The 20,637-nt window shown below is 37.6% G+C and overlaps 1 protein-coding gene across 16 annotated transcripts in view; it reads left to right on the top strand.

Annotated features, from left to right (window-relative positions):
- Positions 1 to 20,637, top strand: part of CADPS (calcium dependent secretion activator) — a 550,474-nt gene that overhangs the window by 100,823 nt on the left and 429,014 nt on the right. For all 16 annotated transcript variants that reach the window (XM_074284209.1, XM_074284210.1, XM_074284212.1 and 13 more), the window contains exon 3: positions 4,431 to 4,763. In XM_074284209.1, the coding sequence (XP_074140310.1) occupies positions 4,431 to 4,763 (333 nt within the window). The remainder of the gene's footprint in view (positions 1 to 4,430; positions 4,764 to 20,637) is intronic.

The raw sequence follows: 20,637 nt of genomic DNA on the forward strand, positions 1-20,637 counted from the left end.
CCCTTCCAGAGTATGAATATCTTATTTTGGATCCCCCCAGTGACATCCGGCATGTAAGCTATCAATTTCAATTCTGTGTCATTAGCAAATTTGATATCCATGCCATCTATGCATTTATTCAAGTCATTACTGAAAATGTTGAACAGAGGATGAAGCACTCCATCAGAAACCTTCCTCTCATTTGACATACAACTATTAATCAGTGCTCATCAGGGCCAGCCAGTAAGTCAATTCCAGACCCACTTACGAGTGCTATCATTGAATCCACATCTTTCCATCTCATCCAAGATGATAGTGGGAGAGACTTTATGAAGTGCTTTGCTGAAACCCAGTTCTAGTGTTACATAATTTCCTCTGATCTCTTCCTCTAATAACCCTGTCAAAATAAAATGAGGTCAGTCTGGAATGACTTGTTCTTAATGAAGTTACGCCAGCTTTTAGTGATTACCTCCTCCATCTTTAAATGTTCCTAAGCCCATCCTTCTCATAATCCATGCTAGAATTTTTACCAGGGATTGACCTCTTTGTTCTTTGTGGAAAGTTAGACATCTGCCCATCTCTAATTCATCATCTCATTTCCCTCTCACCATTCCTACAAGATCACTGACAAAGGTTTTTTGTTGTTGTTGTTGTTGTTGTTGTTGTTGTTGTTGTTATTGTTGTTGTTGTTGTTGTTGTTGCTGTTATTTCTTGTTTTCATTTTTGTAAGGCAATTGAAATTAGGTGACTTGCCCAGGGTCACACAGATGCTAAGTGTCAAATGTCTGAGATTGGATGCGAAGTCAGATCCTTCTGACTCCAAAGCTTTTTTTAAAGATGATACAGTCATTTTTTGTTTTATATTTCCCATACATCAAAATCTACATTTCTTCCTTTCATTTCATAGCTATTGATGGGGGGCAGCAATTGATTTGAGGAGTTGAATTGATTATTGCTGTTTGTGTGTGTGTGCATGTGTGCATGGACACTCGTGCATTCACATATATTTTTATTGTGTATATAAATATATGTGCGCACACACACACACACACACACATATATATATATATATATATATATATATATATATATATATATGTAGGAATATTTATGTGTATAAACACCCATACATATGTACACGTGTATATGTGCATGAAAGTGTGCACATGTGTAGTCTCTTATTTTTTATCTGCTTGGAAATTGAGAGGTGAATACAAGTGGATTTATGACAAGTTTGGGGTCTCTACTTAGGTTCTAAATCTCCAGACTTATTCACAAAGACCTTAAACCATTCTCCCAGAAGCGATGGATTTCCAGGGTTGCTCTTGAAAGAGAACAGAAATGCATTAGTGCTTACCGGTCATATTCATTACCACATGAGGATAGCCCAGACACTACTCCATTGTCTGACAGTCCAAAGACTCAAAACAGATGGCAGAGCTAGCAAATTAATTTCCCGCAACCAACCTCTCTCCTCTTGGCTGGCTGGCCCCTTCTTGATCCTTCATCTTTCCTATTTCCCTCAGTCCTTTGTTACCTTAGTCTCTCTGCTGGAAATTCTCCTCATCCCAACTCCTTCTGTTGCCTGTCTCAGACTAATACAACTGTAACTTACATGCGTATACTTTTTAAAGGACTTCCTCATTTCTGTGTCCTTGGATCACTTCTAGCATCCATGGTGCTTTTACATATCTCCCCCATCCTTAAACCAATAACCACTAGCTATCATTACATCTGTCTCTTGTCTTTTGTAACTAAACTCCCTGAAAAGGCTGTCTATAACAGGTGCTTCCACTTCTTTTCCTGTAACTCTCTTCTTAACTCTTTTTTAGTTTGCTTTCCAAATGTATTAGTCAATAGAAACCTCTGTCCAAAGTTTCCAGTGATCTCTTAATTGCTGAATTTAATGATCTCTTTTCAATTCTCATCCATCATAACTTCTTTGTAGCCTTTGATCCAATCAATCACCTTCTCCTTAATGCTCTCTTCCTTCTGTTTCTCTGACTCTATTCTTTCTTGATTTTCCTCCTAGGTAAATGAATTATCTTCCTTAGTCTTTTTCATGGATCTTGATCAGTTCACACCAGATAGCTTTGGGTTTCGCTAAGAAAATCTTGCAGCCTCCTGTATTCTCCTTCCATATTATTTCACTTATCAGCCCCCATTAATTCAATTGTCTTTGCAGGTGATTCTCAGCTCTATTTGTCTAGGACTAAACTCTCCCTTGACCTACTATTTAGCATTCCAAGTGCTTATTGGACATCTCAAACTGGATGGCTCATAGATCTCAAGGCCTATTGATTCTAACTTTGTAGCATCTCTTGCTCTCTTCAGACACTGTTCCCCCTGCTTCAGGCCCTCATAACCTCAAACCTGATATCTTGCTATAATGTGCCAGCTTGTTTCCCTTTCTCAAGTTCTTCCCCACCCTAGTCCATCATGAATGCACCTGTCACATTGATTTTTTTTTTGGCTGAGGCAATTTAAATTAAGTGACTTGCCTAGGGTCACATAACTAGGAACTATTAAGTGCCTGAGGCAAGATTTGAACTCAGGTCCTCCTGACTTCAGAGCTGATGCTCTATCCACTGTGCCATCTAGGTGCCCACATTGATTTTCTTAAACGGAAGATCTGATCACATTATCTCCCTACACAGACATCTCCAGTGGTTTCTTATTGCCTCTAGGATCAATCTAGCTTTTAGGGGCCTTCATAATTTGGCTCCTCTCTCCCTTTCTTATCTTCATATACTTTATTATCCCTCTTTCCTTCAACCCCTGTACTATGGGGTCCAGTGATAGGCACTGGCCTTCTTGATGTTCTTGAACAAAACCATCATTTCCCGATTCTAGACATTTTCATTGGCTATCCCCCATGCCTGGAATGCTCTCCTTCCTCATTTCTATCTCTTGGCCTTCTTATTTTTGTTCAACTCCAAGCTAAAAATCTTTCTTTCTAGAAGGTATCTTTTTTAAGCACATGCACACACACGCACACACACACACACACACACACACACACACACACACACCCTTAATCATACTATTTTTATTGAATTATTCCCAACTTGCCTTCTATATATCCTAGTACTTGGCACAAAGCTGGACAACCTGTTGGCACTTAATAAATGCTTATTAGACTTAACTTGACAGAAGTTCTAATATCAGAAAGACCTTTCCTACATTTTCAATCAAATCACAGTTTCATGATCTAGATTATTTAGGCCTTATTGAAAGGTGAATGATAGAAAAGTGTAGCAGAGGGAAAGAAAGATCCTAGACTTACAAGCTGGAATATTGAGTCCAACCTTGTCATTTTTATAAATGAAAAACAAGTTTAGAAAAATCAGCCTTTCACAATTACTGAATATCTGTGGCAGATTTTAAGTTCAGCTTAGAGTTATTTTCTAGGGAAAGACAGAAGAAAATACCTTTCTATGTTTTTTTCCTTTTTTCTTATTTTTCTGTCTCCATTCAATCTTTAGTTCTAGAATCATCTTCCAAATAGCCTGGACTGTGTGTTAGATGGAGAATCCATGTGTGTTGAGTGTTGAAGGTTTTCCAATGAACCCTTTGACTATACACACTAAGACTCACTGCAGGGGAGACTCACTGGGGATTTACTCTATGGTCCTTTTCTGTAACTAATTTAACATAAAACTCCAAAATTAAAAAGAGCCGAGACCCAATATTGTTACATCTTTTAGCTCCTGGCCTTTAGATCAACTACTCAAAATGTTTTCTTTATGTATAAGAAAATGAGACTACAATGAACTAGTTGGATCTCCAACTCCAGTGCTTTCTAAATCTCTTAAAGTCAGCATTCTTAACCCACAGTCTGTTAATTTTTTTTAAAATACAAGGTGTCTCTAATTTTAGTCGCTTAAAAATACACTAAAAATTTTGGAGTATATTATATTTTGGGGACATTTCAATATAACTGTTTTCCTTTATAATATATTTTTATTCATTCTGAGAAGGATTCCACAGGTTTCACATGACATCAAAAGTGCCCTTGCAACAGCAAAGGTTAAGAACTCTTAGCTTAAAAACATGCTTAATGAGGAAATGATAGGCTGGAGCTTAAACAGGGACACATGCTCATGTACAATACCTCAATCCACTGGAGTTCGCATTTTATCATTCCCTGAAGAATATTTTGTCCCTTCAAAGGGACAAAAGTTAGGACCATGACACAGTATCAGAAGTTTTCTCATGGGACGCTTCCTTATTTGCCTTATACCTTTAATCCATGTTGCAAATGTTATTGGGGAGCCTTTGGCATGTATAAAAGGTTTTGGCAGCAGTGAAATGTATAAAAGGGCAAGTTTGGGGTAGTCTGAAGGAGCAAATCAAGAGCTTTCTTCTTCAGAATAAGGGTGACTCAGGTAGTCCTATAAGGACAAGAGGGAATTATAATTTAATGTTTGGCTTCCTTCTTTCCCTACTAGGTATTCCTTAAGAGTGACCGAGTGGCCCGCATGGTACAGAGTGGCGGGTGCTCAGCCAATGACTCCAGGGAGGTGTTCAAGAAGCACATAGAAAAGAGGGTGCGTAGCCTTCCAGAGATTGACGGCCTCAGCAAGGAGACGGTGTTAAGCTCCTGGATGGCTAAATTTGATGCCATTTATCGTGGAGAGGAGGATCCTCGGAAGCAACAAGCCAGAATGACTGCAAGTGCGGCATCTGAGCTAATCCTGAGCAAGGAGCAGCTCTATGAGATGTTTCAGAATATCCTGGGCATCAAAAAGTTTGAACACCAGCTTCTGTACAATGCCTGTCAGGTAAGAAAATTCACCTGTCCCCTGCACCTGTAGTACCTCTCATTCTTTTAGACGCTACGGGATAGAAGACATGGTGCCCCATTGGGTGATGTCCAGTTGTTGATCTTAGTGTTGCATTATAAAACATTGTATCCATGACCATGCTAGAATGTGATATTGGAAGCGACTGATTAAAACGCAGTGGTTGTGACCATGAAATCATGGATGCAATTTCACTTTGTAAGCCTTAAAGTGCTGTTTAAATACAGAACCACAACAAGTAATGTCTGTTCTAATTCAAGTGACAAAATGTACCCATATTGGAAAAGAGCTCACCTAAAACCACCTGGTAATAGTTTTTTGTTTTTTGTTTTTTTTTTTTTAATTACTACTATTAACTAGTTTTTACACACTATAGGATAGCAAACTATCTCTAAATATAAGCCACCTGGAGAAAAATTTTAGTCAGCCCACTCTGGATGTAACTCTATATAGATGTGCTATATTATTCTTATTTGTGTTCACTCCATTCAGGAGGCCAGAAGCAGCACCTCTAATCACAGCCATCAGTTAATTAGATCAAGGTTGGTGACTAAGAATAGGATAGCTTTCAGTTCCCCACTGATGCTCTGTCCATAAGTTCAAGGAAAATCAGTCTAGCTATTTGAGCCTTGATGGTTTTTGACAATCATTTTGGCTAAAAGTTCTAATCTAATCAGCTTTTGCCACTAAATATGTAAAATATGCTTCCAGACCTTCTGAACCTCATAAAAATGCAATTTTTTTTCTTAACTAGTAATTTTGGTCAACATTGTCAGTTGATTTGAAATGGTAATATGCACTATGTTTGGGGTTTAAAGTTTCTGTTATCAATATACCAGACCAAAAAATGAATTTTTATTTTGCCAGATGGTATTTAGACCTCTGCTTTACAAACCTGGAGATGTCATCACTAAAGTTAAAGGCAGTGGTTTAATTGTCAAGAAAACCTCAGTACCAGATGAAACCTAAATCATTTGCAAATTAAGTATTTTCAAGGTTATATTTTTAAAATTTTATTGATATCTTTTTTTCACATCACCTTCATTTCTTTCATTCTCTCTTCCCCTTCCCTTTTTTTTAATAACAAAAAAAATTAACAAAGAAAATACTTCAGCAAAGCTAATAAATTAAAATAGAAAAATCTTAATTAATATACCATGTCCCACAGTCCATATTCCTCAAAGAAATAGGGAAAGTACCTCCTCATATCTTTTCTTTGAAGATAAGCTTTATCATTGTCATTTCTCAATATATTTTTGTAATTTTTTAAAATATCACCTATTTCCCAATGTTTCCCTTCCTACTTTCTCCTCCCAGAAAACCATAAAAATATGCAAGGAATAAATAAGAGCAGAAAAAAGAATTGGCAAATCTATATTACAGGAGAAATCAGTTATATATGATTTCCATAACTTTTGTGTCCCCCACCCCATACAAAGAAGTAAGCAAGTAGTTACTTCTTTATTTGATCTTTCTTGTGGGTTCCTTTGCTCATTTACTTTCACAAATTTGGTTTCTAATGTTTTCTTATTATTTACATTTACATAGTTGTGGTCATTGTATACGTTGTTTTTCATGTTCTACTTACTGTTTTACATCAACTCATAAAATCACCTATGTCTTCTTTATATTGTTCCTTTTCTTCATTTCTTATGACAAAGTAAGATTCTGTTACCTTCACATATCACGATATTTTAGTCATTCCTTGGTCAATATGCATCTACTTTGTGTCCAGCTTTTTCCTACTATAAAAAGTGCTACTATAAATAGTTTGGTGTATATTTTGTTACTGATTTCCCTATAGTATTTGAGGATGTTCCTTAAAATATTCTATTATTTTTTTAAAACACTACAAAAAAAAAACAAAACCAAAACACTACAATCACATTCCAATAACTCTTTCACTGCAACCTCCTTTGTTTAAAAAAAAAAAACAAATAAACAAGTAATTAGAGCACAATTAAGCAAATATATGATGCTGATACTGAAAAAGAGTACACTATTCTTTTCCCTTAGTCTACTACCCCCTTACTGAGAAGAGAAAATGTATTTGAACACACATTGACTATTGATACCAACATTTGATCTATATTTTATTGTCCTTTGGGACTATCTTCATTAGAGTTATTGTATCTTTCATGGAATGAGACTATATTGTAAAATCTAACCAACAGAGTGCCAAGATTCTGAAAAATATTTTAGATCACTATTCTATCATTAGAGTAAAGGCTGGGATATTCAAACATTCTCATCATATTAGGAATAAAATGATTTGGTAGGCTACTTTTTCTTCTTCCAATGGTTTATCATATACATATGTGTGTGTCTGTGTATGTGTAACTGTATTTTATTCCAATCTCTGTTTTTGCTCATATGTTAATGTTATTAGGATGAATCCATTGACGTATCATTATGATTTTGGTCTTAATTCAGCTTCATACATCTTTTGAGACAAAGGGAGCATGTCAAGGCCATCTTTCTAATTTTCACCTCATAAAAAAAGTGAGGCATAAAAATCTTCATTTTTTTACGTTTCACTATATTTCCTGTGAAATGGAAAAGAATCTGGTGATTTGAATAATACATCTTTTATTCCTTGAATAATATGTTTTTCTTTCAGCTAAGAGTGGTAAGAAGAGTGAGAAAAAAGCACAGGTTAAACCTAGTCATTACTTCAGGCTCATTGTCCATGGCTTTCAGATAATCAGTGAAGAAAAACTGAGGCAAAATGAAGGGTGTTCAAAGTATATCCTTAACATCTGAGAATGATCTCTTGGAAGGAAACTACTGTGCCTTTCCTCCTCCTATCCTTTAATATCCCTCTAAAGAGAATGGGTTGGATCATTTGCTGACCTGATCTCATGAAACATTTCTGTTGTTTCCAGTTCTTTGAATGGAATATATCCTCTAACTATATACAGTAGACTCTACTGAGTAGATGATACTATGTTGTATTTAAAGTCTATTTAACTTAGTTCCTACCTATTACTTCAGACATATCAAATGATTCTCCTTTATACACTCTGTATTTCAGCTATATTGGCCTAATTGCTGCTTCCCATTCCATTTCTCAAGTGTATTTATCTCAGAGGTCATTTAGACCAGCTTCTTCATTGTTTTTATTTTGTTAGTTTGCTTTCATTTTTTCCAGATAGGAAATTGAAGTCTGGGATAGTTAAGGGGCTTATCCATTGACATACAAGTTATGTCCAAAATATAATTTGAATTGGTCCTCTTACACTATTTTCAGTGCTTTCCCCCAAGTGACATAGTGACTAAAACACCGAACTTGGAGCCAAGAAAAATTGTTCAATTGTTGTCAAATCCCACCTCACACATTTACTAGATGAATAAGGTAACTTCTCTGCCTCAGTTTCTTTATCTGTGAAATCAGGATAATAGTAGCCCTTACGTCTCAGGGTTGTTGTTAGGATCAAATGAGATAATGTTTATAGAGTACTATGCAAACCTTGAAGTACTTTATAAATGCTAGATATTGTTATTACAACAGCCCTTCCTTTCTACTACACCTTTCCATTTTGACCAACCTTTCTATCCTTGCTCCAGAACAGCCATCAAGTTAGATAGCCTAGGATAGATGGATGTTGACTGACTTGGTTCCTCTTTGCCCACTGGCCCATGGTCTTTTTGTGATTGTCAGGGTGAAACATGACTTCCTCAGTTATCCTGTAATTATGGACTTGAAATTATAGATTGAGACATCCATTCTTGGCAGTCTACATTTAGCTACCACATAGTCACAAAGGAGCTATCCAGCCACAAAAATGCTGATGTGGTAGCAAAAGCGAAGTCAAAAAATGTTTCTCTCTTCCTTGGCCAAAATAAATGTTTTGTTGTTGTTATTATTGTTATTGTTGTTTTTTCCCTGAACTTCTAAGGATCTTAAGATCACAGCTCTAGAGTTGGAAAGGCCCTCAGAGACAATTAAATCCAATGCCCTCAATTTACAGATGAACTTGAGATCCATGGAAGTAAAGTGATTTGTTCAACATAACACAGATAGGAAGTGTCAGGAGGAGAATTCAAAATATGGGTGCTTTGATCCCAAAAGCTATGCTCTTTGCTTTCTCAAACTCCCCTAAGATTAGAATTGACAGTAACAACATAAGAGGCAAGCAGCGTGATGTAGTGAATGGAGAACCAGCTTTAGAGTTCAGAAAACCCTCAGCTGAGTAACTACAGCCAAGTCTCACAACCTCTCGGGAACCTCTCGGCAATTATAGATGAGTTGTTAATCTGCCTTGGAGAAAAGTTTCCATACCAGGATTTACCCCATACTGATAAAAATTCCAGGTCCATGAGAAGGGGTACAAGTCAGGGTGGGAGGGAGAACAATAATATCTGGTTGATTTCATCTGTAAAAACTGAAAATAATAGAATCTTCCTCCAAGGTCTGTTGCAAGTATGAAATGAGATAACATTTGTAAACTACTTTACAAATATATGTGTGTATATTTATACACAATTAATATAAGTATATGTACATGTGTGTATAATATGCACATGCATATACATATTGTATATGTGTACACATGTGTGTGCACTGTACAGCTAGGTATACATATGTATATGTACATGTGTGGATGCATTTACATATGTACATCTATTTGTATATGTCTTGTTATATTAGCTATTGCTGTTACTATTGCTGTTTTCTAGTCTTCTGAATATCACTGACTAATCCAAGTCATCTTTTAATTTCTTCATTGATTTCCCAGAATTCAGAGCTTATCACTTTGCAAAGTTTTTTGTGTGAACTGCAGTGCATGTAGGTTTGTCTCATAGGATGTAACAGATGGCATATGTTTGGTGAACAATAGCTTCCAGGAGGGTCTTATTAATTATTGATCTATTATTCCTTGAACAACTGATATGTCTTTGTCAATCCAAACATGACAAGCTGAAGAGGAAGGGCAAGCAGCTCCTGAAAATTTCCACGGGGAATTTGTTGTTTTTTTAAGGGAGGGTGGGGTGCTTTTCAAATATGTTGTTGTCCTAGAACTGGTTCTTTGGTAGCACTGGAAATATTTAGCCTAAGAGGAGATTGGGCTGCGGTGAGGGGAGGGAGTCATGGTAACTATCTTCCATTAAGTGAGAGAGTGCCATGAAGAAGAGAGAATAGATCTATTCTGCTTGGCCCCAGAGTACAGAAGGGGACCAGTGGGTGATAAGTTGCAAAGAGATATGCTTTGCCTACTGTATAAAACAAAGATTTTCTCAGAACTGTCCATATCTCTGCTCCTGTCCGCAAATAAAATTGACCCCAATGAAAAGATTCAGCACTTTATATGAAAAAAAAACTTTCTTACATTTATCGTAGAGTGTAAGATGCTTCAGGAGGTTACAAGCTCTCCCTTACAGATGGTCTCCGAAGGCTGAATGATTTGCCTGTTGGATATATTTCAGCTGGAATTCTTTTTTAGGTACAGGTTAGACTAGATTTCCTCCCTTACAAACTCAAAATCTCATTCAGTGAAGAACTTGGGATTTGGGAAGAATGATTAGATTGTGCATGATTGCCAATAATGCCCTCCAGGGTCCAAATAATTTGGCCTACTAGCTGGTCCTAAGACTCAACTTGCCATTCCTGATTGTGGGGCTTTTATACAGGCCTTCCCTTGTACCAGTCATATACTTCTCTACTTTTACCTCTTTAAATCCACAGACTTCTTTAAATCTCAGCTTGGGAGCTATCTCCAATGGAAAGCTTTTTCAGATTCTCTCATTGTTTGATCTCTCCCTCCAACATGATTTTATATTTTACTTATCTGTATAAATATTGTCTCCCCAATAGGCTATAAATTTCTTGAGAGTAGAGATTCTTTCCTTCTTTCCTTCCTTCCTTCCTTCCTTCCCTCCTTCCTTCTTCCTTCCTTCCTTCCTTCCTTCCTTCCTTCCTTCCTTCCTTCCTTCCTTCCTTCCTTCCTTCCTTCCATTCTTCCTTCCTTCCTTCCTTCCTTCCTTCCTTCCTTCCTTCCTTCCTTCCTTCTTTCCTTCCTTCCATTTTTCCTTCCTTCCTTCCTTCCTTCCTTCCTTCCTTCCTTCCTTCCTTCCTTCCTTCCTTCCTTCCTTCCTTCCTTCCTTCCTTCCTTCCTTCCTTCCTTCCTTCCTTCCTTCCTTCCTTCCTTCCTTCCTTCCTTCCTTCCTTCCTTCTTTCTTTCTTCCTTCTTTCTTCCTGCCTTCCTTTCTTTTTTCTTTCTTCTTTTTTTCTATCTCTAGTACCTTGCTTAATTCCCAACATCTTGTAATAAAGTCTTATGAATTGATTTTACATATCACCCTGTAATATAGTACCTAATATATAAGTGCTTAATAAATATTTATTGATTAATTGAGCTACTCAATAAAAGATGGTAGTGGTAGTGGTGGTAGTAATATGAGGAGGAAGAGGAAATAATAGCCTTTCCAAAATGATTTCTATTTGATCCTAAAGGTAATGGCTATTCATTGGAGTTTATTAATAGGTATGTGACCCACCAAGACCTGAGCTCTAGGAAAAAGCCAAGGGCTTTTTTCATAGTAACACAGCACCAGAGACTTGGAGGGAGAAGACATCTTGAAGGATATTCTTTCAAGGAAACTGAGGCCCAAGGAGGTGTGGTGCCTTGTGTCTCCTCCCTCTTCCCCCCAGGTTTACAGCAGGAATCAATGTCAGAGACAGGATTTAAATCCAATTCCCTTGATTTCAAATCTAGTACTTGCCCAAATACAGCACAGTGTTTTATTTCTAACTAAATGAAAAGCAGATTCCCCTGCCAGGTGATTGAAATGGTCCGTAAAGAAAAGTCAGAGAAATAAGGGATGATTTTAGCTAATAAACTTCATGCTTTAAGCTTCCAATCATGAAATGGCTCTAGGACCCATCAAATTGTTGACGGGCTAGTGCTTTTAAGTCATTTCCCTCCTAAGATATATTTTAATTTCCTTATGCTAGAAAGGTACAGATGAGTGAAATTCAGCTGCCACAGAAACGTGGCCTGCTGTTGTAGCCGGGAAGAATGAGAGGCTTTCCTAGATAGGATGTGCAGCCTAGGTAAATTGAGGCCCACTTTTTCATTTTCCAAGGTAACAATTTTCCTATGTCTCCAGTAAGGTTTTTCTTGTTTTATCAGTTCTTTCTTCAACACCTGGCCAAATATTCCTAGCTAACTGCACCTGCTGTTGGCGATAAGCTAGCAGTAATGGAATAGCTCATTTGAGAGATGGTGGGCATCATGCTCCCGAGGCCCAGGGAATTGAACCTTTTCTCTGCAACCTTCAGCATGCAGATAGAGGAGCCTTAGCAATCTGTTCCTTCAACTGCCAAAGGGAAGCCATTAATGCTTTGTTTCATTCAGGCCCTTTCATGGGCAGTGAACCACAAAATTGCAATCAGAGTGTTAAAGAGGTACATTTCAGGAGGAAGGAATGGCAGCCACCGGATTATTTTCAAACGTTCACTACCTTTAATATAATGATGGGATCAGTTATAAACTGCCTTTTCTTCAGCTTATATGTATAAATACATATAAGTATCTCCCAGTGTTTCAGCTGTTCATTTTCCTTATGCAGCAGCAGAGACATAATCCTGTGTGCCTTCTCCCCATTCCCATCATCCCCATGTTTAGCCTTGCAACACCCTCCAACTCTGACTTCTTATCCCATTCTAATATCAATTAGCCAGTAATTGTAAAGTGTGTAAACTGGCCCCTAACAAAGAATCGTCCCCATTCCCTTTCCCTTTACCTGTTGTCTTCTCTATTTATAATGTGATCTCCACAAGAGGAGGGACTGCCTGACCTTTTGTTGTATTCTCTGTGCTTAGTATAGTATCTCACCTCAAAGAGCTTTGTAAATACTACAATCAGATGACTGGGGTTCTAGTTGGCCATATTTTCTTTCCATACTGATCCATCTCTTCTCCTCCACAGTTTTCTCACATGCAAGATCAGAATTATGTGTACAGTGCTAACCTCAATAGCATTGTTGTGAGGATAAAATGGGATTAGATAAAAGTGGATTCTTCCTTCATCTCTGAATTAGAGATTCTTTACTATTTCAAACTCATCTCAGTTGCTACCTCCTGAATAAAATACACCATGAAACACCTAATGTTTCTGAATGGGAAACCATGAACAAAAGGGAAAATGTTCTGAATTTCTGGAAAGGCATAAGAAAATGTCTGACTTGAATCTAATGCGACTAGAATGAGGAGGGAATTCATTCTGGACATGAGAGAGCTGGGTAAAAGCTGGTAAGTGGAAAAGGGGATGACAATTTAGGGGAAAAGAAAACGGGTCAGTTTAGTCAGACAATAATTTAGGAAATAATGTGAATTGGGCAGAATTCAATTCATGAGTCTTTGAGCTCCATATTTGTTTGGACATGTATACATATATTGTATTTAATTTATACTTTAACATATTTAACATGTATTGGTCAACCTGCCATCTGGGGGAGGAGGAGGGGAAAAAACAGAACAAAAGTTTTGGCAATTGTTAATGCTGTAAAATTACCTATGCAAATATCTGTTAATAAAAACTATAAAAAAGAACTCCCTATTTGATTATTAAAGTAATAGGGAGCCACTGAATATTTTTGAACAGATAATGGATATGGTTGGATGTACCTGGAGGCAACAGAATGCACTGGATGTCCATTTTAGAGCCTCTGATTTATTGATTCTTTGATTTTCCATCTTGATAAGACATAGAGGAGAGAATATTGAACACAAATTAGGAAAAACCTGTGTTCTGACACTGTTCTGCAACCATCCCAATGGGATACCTGTTCTTTATCAGGAGTAGCTACTATGAATCCTATTCTGTGTGAGCATCACTAATGCTCAGTAGACCTCCTATTAGTTGGGCATGTAGAAAAATGGGATTAAACTGGGTTTTTTTCTGTCCTGTGGACAAGTAGGGTTATATGGAACTAACACAGAAGCAGGCAGGCTCTATTTTTCTCCCTAAAGTCGGGGCTACTTTGAGGAGTTTAAAGTCTCTTTTTAGCTCAAGTCCCGCTGGCCATGTTTCTTTCATTGTAAAATGTCAGTGAGTAACATCCTAATTCCATTGAATCATTTAATGTTAATGAGCTTTTATAAAGGAACATTTGCTTTAAAGTTATAGTAAGAACAAACATACATTTTTCTCTCTAAAACTTTGTAAACATAATCTACCTTATGGCACTTTGCGAGTGGGCTCACTCTTAGCACAATTCTTACATAATATTAGTCTGCCCAAGTTCATGTTCACTGTCAGATGAGTCCTTATGTTAACTAACAATAAAAGACAGCATGCATATAGATATGGGGAGCAGGGGAGGAAGTCACAGGGATGGAGGGTGGAACTCTAGCGCAGTTAATGGTTATATTGATCCTTCCTAGGATCCATGGTAGCAATGATTTTTATCACTGTTACCAAAGCAAAAGCAAGCAGTAGAGTGGTGTGGGTGTGGATATAGGTGCATGAGGGGGGAATTATATTCATGCATGTGTGCATGTGCAAACCCATGAGCAAACAAGCGCCATGACAGTACAGTTGGGAAAATGCCCAGGATGGTTAGTGAATAGACCTCCATTTCCTTGTAGATGGCTGGATGAAACATGGCCCAAGGTCAGACAGATATACTCAGGTACATTTTCACTCACTTATCCACTAATCAGGATAACTCGTCCCCAAGACAATGTCAAAGTTGAATGTATTAATTTCCCCAAGCCCTTGTCTTTAGAAGTCCATGTAAGGAGGATACTATTCCTGGTGGGGAGAAGATTGAAAACAGCAAGTTTTTTTTTTCTTTCTTATCATCTGAGAGACCCATCACTCAACCTTAGAGTTAGAGGTATAAATCTCATTAAAGTCTATCCAGTTTGCCTTATTTCATAGATGAAGGAACTAAGTGATTTCTCCAAGATCACACAGGGCATAAGCTGCAGAACTGGCATGAGACTCAGCTCCTCGGATCCTGAAGCAACATTCATTCCTCTGTACTCCGCAGCCTTAATACCTAATTTAATCTAATTTATTCTAACTCTGTCAGAGAATAGCTTGGTCTGATTTATTTTTCACAAATGACCATTATATAAAAATAAAACCTTGCTCACAGAGAACTTGTTCTCAGGAGGTTTTATTTGGGTTTATAATATCTGGCACCCCCTAAGGGGAAAAATAAAATAATAATAAAAACACGCACACATATGCACAGTGCCTGTGCTCTGTAAAGAAAAAGCAAATTAAAGAGACTTTTTGTAAAAGAAGATTATTTCTCATTAACTTTAATTAGGCTCTTTCTAGGTTTGCTGGTTTGGCAAAGGATCAAACCAAAAATAAAAACAGAGAGCTCATTTCCCAGGCAGGGTTTTTTTTTTTTTTCAAGTTTTCAGCAACCTTGGATTTTAGAGCTCTGCATCCTTTAGTCTCTGCTCTGAGGCCTCCTAGCAGGTGCTACTTTTATATGTAGATTGTGAATTGCTAATCTGATCCCATCTGGAGGTATTGTTTCAGTCATTGTCTGCCTGAAGGCCGCCATCTTGATTTTCTCAGGGATGCCCTGCCTCTAAGTAGGAGTGCAATCTATGTAGGGGTGATGAGTTAGATGAGGGTGCTCTGATTCCTGTCTTATCAAAGTTAATTGGAAGCAGAGCTTTAGTCTTTCTCCTAGTAATTGATTAAGCCATTGCCTGTCTCAAATTTGCTACATAGAAAAAAGCTTTCAGGTGTTTTCATTTTTTTATTATTAAATGGTTCATTTTAATTATTATCAGTAATTATTAAATTATTAAAGGAACATTGAAAATAATAATAAAAAAAAAAGAACACACCAAAGTGGATTGCAGGTCTACATGACAAATGCAGACATGTCCATGCTCTGGGGCTAAAATAGTGCTTCTGATGAACAGGGAATCTATCTGGTGGGGTTGTCACCCTAACTTTGTTACTCTAGAAAAGCTGTTTCTCTTCTCTTGATCTCCATTTCTTCATTTGTAACTTTCACTGATTCAAAAATATGCTTCCTAATTCTAAACCGATGAATCGATGGTCATGATGCCAGGAGCCTGGTGAATTTTTTTTTCCCAGTCCCTCAGCACAAAATAGGTGCTTAATGATGGAGAAATTCTATGGTCTACTGTGCAGCATATTCTTTTAGATACAGGAAGACACAGGAAGAGTTCTCCCTGTGAGATATTATCCTTACCCTCAGGGAGCATATAATCTAATGGGAAGTTACACTAGATGAGCTCTTCTAGAGCTATACCTTCTAAAGCTAATCTTGGTTGGTCTGGCACATAACAAACATTTATTAAGTATTGTTTATATTCAGTCATCCAAAAGAAACCTGGACATCCAAAGAAAAATGTTTTTTGTTTTGTTTTGTATTGTATTGGCACAGTTAGTGCTAAATAAATGTTTGTTGATTGACTGACATTTTGTAATTTTATGATGAGACAAATGACTGGTACCCAAAGGATATCTTTCCTTCCCTTCTAAAACAAAAATCTATAGGAAACAGGATATGAATTTTTTTTTCTGCCTCCCCAAAGGCAGCAGAAAGACAGACATGCCATTCAGCCACCAAAGTGGCTACTTGCAGGCAGATTAACAGCCAGGGGCCCCTCCAGGCTATGGAAGAATGAGCCCATGGAGCTTGGTAGACTTATAGCCCTGCCAGAATCCCCTGACTGCACACTGCAGGGGTTGTCTGCCGTTCTTTAGCAGCTGAATATTTATTGGTTTGGAAATCACCCACAATGGACTTTCCGCAGGGATGGAAAAGCTGAGATTCTCAGGGCTGGAAAGCGGTGCAGGGAACCAGTGCTGCAGAGACACAAAGGGCCCTGGGATTTGAATTACAGAAGTCTCAAGGTTGGGATAGCAAGCTCAATGAGTTGACGGCTCTTGGTCACTCCAATTCCCTTATCCCAAACAAATTTACTGGCCTATTTTTTTTTAATAATTGTCTTTTTTACGCTATTTTTTTTTAGTTCCTTTACCTCATATGACAAGAGTACAAGTATCCTTCTGTCCTAGAGGAATTCCCAGCTAGCTAATGTTGTCTCAAATGTGACTTCAATTTGAAATGGTTCAACAAGAACAACAAAAATAGGGCTTCCAGATTTGGACCTAATTCTCCATCTATGACCTGACAAGAGGAAAGTACTATGGGTTCACCATTTTTCCAGATCTAACCATGATACTTCATAAACATATCTTTGAGAATGCAAGCTCCTTAAGGACCATTCATTAATGTTAGTTTTGTTGTCTCCAGACACAGTATGTACAGAGTACATACTCTTGCTTACTGTCCACTGGAACCGCCAACTTCTTTTCCTATTTGATATTTTCTAGCTACTCTTTCTCTATCTTATACCCTGTTAAGCACAGACTTTTGTCTCTATCCCAGCCTATTCATGTGCATCTGATTGGATTAGATCTGCCCATGATCCCAGCCAAACTCTGTAAATTTTTCCTCTATTATTCAGGTCATCCATGTTCTAGCCCTCCCAGTTTCCTGTCCTAAACAGACTTGAAAAGTATGCCATTTGTGTCTTCATCTAAATCACTATTTTAAAAATGTCAAGCAGAACAGAGAATGGAGGAGTGGTTTAATTATCTTCAACTTACAATATGGAAATGGAGTTATTTCAGGTAGGAGAGTTTTAAGTTAGATTCAATTAAGACCACCTTAATAAGACTAGAACAGAAGCTTGTAAAACCACAAATTTTCAGATTAGAATCACTGCAAAATTAGGCAGTGCTGAGGAGTAAAAAGGGCACTTGACCTGACATCAGAAGACTTACCCTGGAGGTCTCCATTCTCCATTACTTTTTAACTGTGCTATTTGGATAATCCACTCAACTTCTCAGAGGTAGCCTGTTTTCTCATCTGTAAAAATGGTCCCAATAAGGTTTTCATTATCTCTCACAGGGTTGTGGTACAGTGAAAAGAGGCTTGGCTTTGAAGTGAAAAGACCTGGATTCAAATATTACCTCTGCTCATTACTGCCTTCCTTAGACTTTAGCTTCTTCATCTGTAAAATGGCGAGGGGGTGATTATTGAGAGGCTCCAAGGTCTTTGCCATCTCTCTACCTCTTATCCTATGATCAAACGAGGTAACATAAGGTGTGTGAATTTCCCTGTCTTCCTTTAAATTTAAGATAAAATCCACTTCCTGCATGAGATCTTTGCAGGTTCCCCAGTTACTAGGGTCTTCTCTGAGATTATCTTTTCTTATATATTCCTAATTAATTACATGTTGTCTTCCACAGTAGAATTTTAGGTCCTTCAGGACAAGGAATGTTTTAGCCTTTCTTTTCTCTGCATCCCAACATTTAGTGCTGCCTCTGACATGTGCTTAGGTGCTTAAATAGAGGAGTGGATTAAATAGAGAGTAGGAATTCTTTCCACTTTAACTGTATCCCCAATACCTAGCCCAGTGCTGGGCATATAATAGGTGTTTAGTCAGTGAATCAACAAGCATTTATTAAGCATCAAATATGTGCTGGACAGTATGTTAAAGGCTCAATAAATGCCTATTGACTGATGGATCAGTGAAATCCACAAATGTACAATGATCAGATGCAACCCTTTCAGCACTATAGAAATGTTGGCTATTGTTGTTGCTGCTTGTAGACCTAGATTATTGTTGTTTGTTCTTCAGCCTTTTTTTATTTTTTTTTTTTGGCTGAGGCAATTGGGGTTACGTGATTTTCCCAGGGTCACATAGCTAGGAAGTGTCAAGTGTCTAAGATCAAATTTGAACTCAGGTCCTCCTGACTTCAGGACTGATGTTTTATCTATTACATCAACTAGCTGCCCTTCAGCCTCCATTCTTAAAGAGGACCATGACAGCAGGAAGGTGATATTTCAATCTACACATAGATTGGATTTAAGTGAGGCAGGCCTGGGCAAAGTCATCAGCCTCAAGCCTTTAGTCTATTCGGAGTCCAGTGGCAAGACATAGGTCAGGAACATTGGTACAGGATCATTGTTAGATGTAGGTGTGACTCTTTGAAAGATGTTTGATTGAAATGCTTGATCTGTATCTGGTCACTGACGCCACAATGAGACTGGCCAGAGGAAAGGGATTTTTAGAATTGTAAGAAGTGACTTCCTTCTTAGCCACACATATATGAGGGACTTGAGGCTCATCAAAGAAAGCATCCATCTCCTCAAATATCAGCCTAATCTGACACTATGTGATGCTTGGGTCTCTCTGTTCAGATAAAGCCTCCATCTTGCATGATGAAAAGTCACCTAAGGGGCACATTGCCAATCTTGGCCCGGATTTTCCACTCCTGATTTCTTTGTTCAGACTAGTCCCATTATTTCTAAGGAGGCTCTAGAGGGCTTTTGAAAATGTCTAATGAGATGTTTTCTTTCTCGATGGTGGCAGGTGGTACAGCCATACAAAACTGAATGAATGACAGAGAAATGTCTTTGAAACAGCATCCCCAGTCCCCTCGGACATCACTGCTCTGCAGATGGAAGGAGGGACCCAGGAATCATTCTTCTTTCCCTGAAATAGGCTTATCCTGAGCACTGTGCAATTAGCACATTGAAATGTGCATAATACCTTGAAATTTGGGCTCCTAATCTGACACACTCTGTCTATAAAAAGAAACATTTTATTTTGGGGTAGCAAATTGCTTTAAAGAATTTGATACTGCTATTTTACCACCTAAAGCTGTGTTAGGTGGGATGCTGTGTGGTCTAGTGAGTGCCATGAGGATTTGGAGTCAAAGCTTCCATTTACTAATTTTGTGACAATGAAAAAGTCATTTAGCCCATGTAAACCTTGTTTCCCCATTTATAAAATGAGAATAGCCATTGCTGTTTCCTCCAATTCCAAACTAGATTGGAAAATTTGCTTCTCTATGCTCTGCAGACTTTTAGTTTTATTTGTTTCCTTCATATCTGCTACATTCCTGCCAAATCATGGGACCATCAGAAGATAGAGTTAGATCTCAAAGAGATTTTAGGGTTCAGTGAGTCCAATCTTCCCATTTTAGTTATGAGGAATCTAAGGTTTGGATAAGTTAAAGCACGAGTCCAGATTCACACAATTTAGGATTTTAATTCATCTTCTTTCTTCAAGTCACATATACTACATACATCTCTACACTGCCTCTCACAATAGCTAATGATAAAAAAAAAAGCTCTGATCATCTGGCTCTAATTATGATTAACTCTATGATTAGTTATGGTTAATTCTTGTTTTTTGAGTCTCCTTAATAAAAAATATCCCTAGATTTCCCACTTTAATTTCCCCAAATAGTAGCCCTTAATCAGTATTTCCAACTTCTTTCTACTATTTTCACCAAAAGAATAGGAATATCACTAAAACTTATTAAATATGGCTAATATCATAATGTATTTCAGTCCTATCCCTAAGATTGTTTCGGTTACTGCTTTCTACTATGTTCTCCTTATAATACTGAGGCACATTTATGGCAAAGAAGGATGATACAGTAAAGAGGAATGGATTCATGGAGGGAGAAAATTGGGTTCAAATTTCAACACAAATGGTTACTTTAGTTTTGACAAGCCACCTACTTTCTCTTGATCTCAGTTCCCTTCTCTGGGAAATGATAACTGTAGTCCTTTCCTTACAGGGTTGTTGTAAGGAACAAATGAAATTATATATGCAAATCATTTCAAAAACCTTAAAAATTAAAGCCCATTTTCCATAATCATCATTAATTATTGTCTCCACATCACTTTCCTCACCATAGCCCTGTGATAGGTATGGTCAATAGGTTGATATGAAAGTTGATAGGCAGTGAAAACATTAAAGTTATAAGCAAAGAAACCAAGGCTCAAAAATACTAAATGTCAAAGGAAAGGTCAAGTT

The sequence above is a fragment of the Sminthopsis crassicaudata genome, chromosome 1 (genome assembly GCF_048593235.1).
Source record: "Sminthopsis crassicaudata isolate SCR6 chromosome 1, ASM4859323v1, whole genome shotgun sequence".
NCBI classification, from domain to species: Eukaryota; Metazoa; Chordata; class Mammalia; order Dasyuromorphia; family Dasyuridae; genus Sminthopsis; species Sminthopsis crassicaudata.